Raw genomic sequence first — 6,183 nt, forward strand, 5'->3', positions numbered from 1 at the left:
TCGCAAAAAATCAGGCGACTTTATCTTCGCTTTTCTGGGCTTGTAGGGTGAAATCACTGGAGTTAGAGCAAAATTATTGCTTTAGTTGCCCGTAGGGTAGTCCCTGAATATACACCCAAGGTGCCATAGGTCGACATAATATCTTAACTTAAAGAGTTCTAAGGTACAACTTCAAATCAAATGCTTCATGAAGAAGCACTAAAGTTTGCGTCAACAATTAGAATGACCCACAATTCAGCTTAACGGACAGATGCCCATGGCTATTCAGGTATACCCCACTCTACTTTCTTGGGGGTATAATAAATGATGTAACCAAACCTACTAGGGTGTATATTCAATGATAATCATGTGTACCAAATCAATTAACACTGATGACTCATCTTTCAACCCCAAATGATATGATCAAGTTGATCTTAATCATCACAATAATTGCCAAAAAACATATGAAAATAAATAGAGGTCAACGATTTTTTGTAAAATTATACCAAAAATTATTTTGCAATATTAAATATGGCGCCATTCACGCTACCGAATATGCAGGGAAATTCAAACGTCACCTAAATTGTTGTTTACAATAAAACTTCACTTGACATTTGACTGCAGGGTGATAACAGGGATAAAAAATATTAGATTTTTATTAATATACACAAATCAATAGTACAGGTTAGCTATAGGATAGGCAATGTCGCTAATATGTATTTCATACAAGTTAACCTTCCGTCGTGTCGATTTTTGGCAAGTTTTTGGGTCACTCATGTTGCGAAAACAAAAAATAAACATTGCAATCGGGTAAATTTATAACGTATACAGACAGAATTTAAGGTGCACATATTCTTCTATTAAAATGGACCGTCAATCCTATCTATTAAGTGTCATATTTTTAGTTATTCTACCTATTTCTTGAGTGGGCATTATGCATTTGTTCAAAATCACGCGCCCACCATTACGATCCCATAATGCAACAACCCCAAATAATCACCGGCACTATTATTACGTTCGAATATTGGTGAGATTAGAAATAAAATATAATATAATTATTTACAGAAATAAAATAATAGGTGTATTTTATTTCATGAAAACGAACGTGAACATAATAATGTATTTTTCTATCATATTTGGTGCAGAATTGTTTTGGTGGATAACTTCGTAAGTGGCTACACTCCACTCCTGACCCTACAGGACCTCTCGTCAGCTCTTGACTACGGTGAGCAGATAGACGCCATCTAACTTGACTTCAGCAAGGCGTTCGACAAGGTTCCGCATGAACACCTTGCTGTGAAAAACTGAATCACTACGGCATCAGTGGAAACGTTCTCACCTGGATTAAAAGCTTCCTCTCAAACCGAAGTCAACAGGTACAGGTCGAGGGCGTACAGTCAAAACCAGCACCAGTAACTTCAGGTGTCCCTCAAGGCTCGGTGTTAGGACCCTTGCTCTTCCTGGTGTACATCAACGACATGCCCTCCAAAGTTCAATCCACAACAAGGCTATTCGCGGATGACAGTCTTCTGTACAGAAAGATTAAGTCTCCAGAGGATGCACAGATACTGCAGAATGATCTCAAAGCCCTCCAGGAGTGGGAAACAACTTGGAAGATGTCCTTCAACCCAGACAAATGTGAGGTACTGAGGATCACAAGAAAGCGAACCCCGACTCAAGCATACTACAGCATCCACGGGCACCAGCTGGCCTTAGTCAAGACAGGAAAGTACTTAGGTGTGACACTTGCCAGTGATCTTTCCTGGAAACCACACGTGGACAGCCGCACTAAGTCTGCCAATAACTCTCTCACCTTCCTCCGCAGAAACCTCTCAAGCTGTCCAAAAGACATAAAGTTGCAGTGCTATAAGTCACTAGTCAGACCTGTCCTCGACTACGCATCAGCAGCTTGGGACCCTCACACACAGGCATGTATTCAAGACTTAGAGGCTGTACAGCGAAGAGCAGCGCGATTCATCACAGGCAACTACAGGACCACAAGCAGCACTAGCCAGATGATCGCAGACCTTGGGCTACCTACCCTAGAACTCCGCCGCCAGCACTCTAAACTTCTGATGATGTATCGGATCACATATGGTCTTCTCGACATTCTAGCCACCGATCCTCTCCGGCGATCCATCACATCTACAAGAGGACGTGGTCTCGAAGACATGGATGGTGCAGTGGTCCGTTACTGGATACCCTACTGCAGAACAGACACCTACCGCCACTCCTTCTTTATCTCTGGAGCTCGATTGTGGAACCAGCTACCAAAGCACCTCACAGTTCTACAGACCCCAGAGTTATTCAGGGAAGGACTGGCCGGCCTCCAATTCAAACATTGAGCTTTCCTTACTGTACATATTATAAATACTAAATGTTTTATTCTTTTAACTGCACTCTCACGATCACCTTGTATATAACAAATGTACGAGTATGCTCCAGAGTGAGATTAGTACATCACATGGAAGAAGAATAAGAAGAAGATTTCATTATAAGGCTGATACGACAGGCCTATCGGCGCAAAGATTTATCTGGTTTTGAGCTTTTACTTAATTACATCATACCAATAGGGGGAAACAGCGTTGACGAGTCTACTGACAGCAGCAGCATACTTGTCAGTTAATAAGTGATTATCGGTTTATCCACAAAAACACACACGTTTTGTAAATACTTAAAATCCTCATAGAATCTAAGTTTTAACGTGCATAGAAACATCTATGATTAGTGTGTATAGACCAACTGTATCCTACAATAACGATATCCCGTTATAAGGATTGAATACATGATTTTTTGTATGAAACACAATCGTGTGCATCTAGTGAACGCACAATCAAGTTTAAACACAAATATATACATCAAACACTACATATGATGTTTGTTTTCAATAATATTAATATCCCCAGCAAATATATGGAAGTTAGATCCGATGAACCTTTTTTCGTTATATTTTTAATTTGACATGAGTTATTGCCCAATTAAAGAAAAATTGCAAAAACAAAAATATTCCAAATATCTTTCAAATATCTTTGAAGCATTCGTTCTTTTGCAATACAGCAGATATTTTAATGTTTATTAAACAAACATGAGCAAACGTAAAAGTATAGGTTTGGTCGGTTAGTGGACACAATTCCAAATCTCTACCGGTAATTGGTTGACACTTCAGCAGCATTAAATATGCGCAAATATGCGTTACGTTTTTGCCTGTGTATAGGATTCTCTCTTCTTGAAATATACTTAAGAAAAAAGGCTACATATGTTTTTGTATTACACCAAGCGTGATAAATAACACATGGTTTTTATTCATCAGTGTATTGATGGGATAAATTTTTCTTCCCACAATAATTATAGATGTGCCGGTGTAAACCAATATGGTTTAGCATACATGTTTAAAGGATTCTGTGTACAGGGTAATTTAAATTGGCTTACAAATTTGCGTTCTTGTACCACCTTCTACTGTAGATGGCAATTAGAAATCGGGAGCTCTGATCCAAAGGTATTACCAACTCTGCAACTCTGGTATATATGGTCACATCTGTCCAATATACAGTTTCTTATGATATTATATAAAGACGTACTCATTATACAAATTGTATAAGTTTTGCCAGGATGGACTCAAACCGAAGTCCATAGGATTGTGCAATCTTATATTGCTTGTGATCTGGAATGATTCATGTTTTACATCAGTTGTGATGTTGTTTGAGAACAGATGAACACAAAATTAAATCTTTTTCTTAGGCAAATGTTAAAATTTAGACAAGTATGTTGTCATTAAACGACGCAATAACGTAAATGTATGCCGTGTAATTACAGCAACTTTAATATTTCATTTACTTTATTAATACAATGTTGAAGGAACATGCGATACCCCCGGTACATGTTATTTCCGACATGGTCCGTAGTGTCCACAAATCTGGTCCTTATGGTCCCTAATAGTTGTTATTCGGAACTCTCCAGTCTGGGGGTTTCCGATATTTAAGCACGCGCGGTAGGTACAAACAAAAGCTGACTAGCATATTTTAAAAGAGAGTGAATCAATAATTTCTCTTATTGCTGAGTAGTAAACACCGCTTTTTCTGCTCAAACGTTCGATATAGTTGGAACAAAAACAACATGATTTAATCATTTTTTTAGATGAACTAATCTCGATCGTGTTTAATTTGTAAGAATACTATGTAACACGATATAATGTTGCATGTACATGTAAACAGCTTCGGTCACGTAACTATGTCATTGCATATACTGTGCGTAGGCCTGGGCATACACTTTTAATGGAAGTTTGTCAACGAAACTACCAAGACATTGACTAAATCGTATATATATTATACTATTCAAATATATTTAAAATCATACAGACATTTAAGTACCAAACAACAAAAACCTTACTATCCTTAGTCCATTCGTAGTTCTAGAACTAATATATCGTTCCATATCAGTTGGATATGTATATGTCTATTGATACAGCTCTATTTTGATGCTTTTCTTTAATCTAATCTGAAAAGTAAAGAAAATTATTCGCTAAAGACTAAGACCTTAAGATAAGAAGGCACATCACTTACGAGCTTTACCATGCATTACTTCTATTTGCTATATCCATAAAGCATGCCGAAAAAACAAGACCACGAATAATGTTTTTCAGAAGAAATATTGCATATGTCAAGCCGTTTGCATAGGTTCCTTCATTACCATACAGCTGACAAAGTCTGTTATGTATTTAAGGATCTTAGCTACTGGGCCCATTCGTATAAGCGGCTGTACATCTGAAAGGTGTATTTAGACTTTAATCCTGTATTGAACGTCTGCCATACATGTATATCAGTGTTAGATTTGTAATGTGTAATTATTATTAATAATAGTAATGGTAATAACAACAAAAGACTTGAATTTTGACATTTCCTAAAAGAAACACTACTGTCGTTTAAATTATTATTATCCACTACTGAATAGGAAGCAAATCGGATATTGACGTTACTGGTCATTACTGTATAAACTCTTTCAGTGCTGGAACCGAATTTTGAAGGCCTTTGCAAACAGTTTGGATCCAGATGAGAGGCCACAGAACGTGGCGTCTCATCAGGATCCAAACTGTTTGCTAGTCTGATAGTATTCTTTGAAAAAAATCGAAGAAAATGCTAATTTAAGAAATTCAGCAGACGACATTTTAGCAAACGACAAATTTCCCAGCATGCAAAGGGTTAATGACAATGCTTGTACCTCCCGCGCGCACTAAGAATTCGGAAATACCCACAGCGCGCGAGTTCCGAATTAAATCTATTCGGTTTTTTCTTGGTATTTGTTTGCATAAAATGACTGAAAACGATCTGACAGCACTAGTATTCATATCTGGTTCTTTTAATTTTGAAGATACCGTTTAAATAATTTCAATAGCTTATTGAGTTCCTTGTGCAAATGTTATTTTATTATCATATATCGCAATATCCACACAGAGTTGTTGTCCCATGCTCTCACATACAATCCCTACCATCAAAAGAAAATCCTACCAGATTTGGTATGATTTTTTTTTGTTTAAGTAGCTCTATTATTTTATGAAAAGTAGTATCAATTTCTTTTAAATTTTGAAAATAGTGTGAACGTTTAGGTTCATAAAAAAAAATACCTAAATTAAAAAAAAGTAAAATTATTGTACTACGTGCACGGCCGTTAATCACGGACGCCACCTCTTTTTTGCGATAAATTGATAAATGAGCCAATACTACTTCCGAGCTGGCCCTAAGGACAGAATGGTTTGAAACTTCACGGATAATTCTACAGGGTGCGTAAGTTTTGTGTGTTTTTCAATATATTTCACATTATTTAAAAAATCGGACAATGAAAGGCGATTAAGCGAATATTCATTCGTCCAGACATGTACAGAAACACACAATTACAACACATTTGCAAACGTGAGAACCTTTATGAGGTGTGTCATGGTGGCGTTTTTGAAACCATATCGATGTTTTTGGCCTGTGTGACGAGCAAATTTCCATCCAATGAAGACGCCAACGACATCAATCAATTAGTTTTAACATAAAAAGTTATTGCATGCACAAAATAATCGGCCACTAGCGGTCTAACCGATAATTATATATTTTTTCAAAAGAGATGGAGCCAATGCCAACGCGGTGGCGCTAATGACAGGAGGTGGCGCCAATGCACAATTTCAGCTGTTTTAATTTTCGTTACCGACCGTAAGTTTACGATTAA

At 37.2% G+C, this 6,183-nt stretch overlaps 1 protein-coding gene across 4 annotated transcripts in view; it reads right to left on the minus strand.

Annotated features, from left to right (window-relative positions):
* The window catches only part of LOC127866716 (protein lin-54 homolog), a 138,135-nt gene extending 137,168 nt beyond the window's left edge, over positions 1-967 (minus strand). For 3 of the 4 annotated variants that reach the window (XR_008043077.1, XR_008043078.1, XM_052407464.1), the window contains exon 1: positions 894-967. Coding sequence is in view for 1 of the 4 variants with exons in the window: in XM_052407464.1 (XP_052263424.1) it covers positions 894-912 (19 nt within the window). In the remaining 3 variants the exon portion in view is untranslated. Of the gene's footprint in view, positions 1-706; positions 863-893 lie in introns of those variants that run through there. The other variant, XM_052407465.1, reaches the window with a different exon arrangement.
* Between the last annotated feature and the right edge of the window lie 5,216 nt (positions 968-6,183).

The sequence above is a fragment of the Dreissena polymorpha genome, chromosome 2 (genome assembly GCF_020536995.1).
Source record: "Dreissena polymorpha isolate Duluth1 chromosome 2, UMN_Dpol_1.0, whole genome shotgun sequence".
NCBI classification, from domain to species: Eukaryota; Metazoa; Mollusca; class Bivalvia; order Myida; family Dreissenidae; genus Dreissena; species Dreissena polymorpha.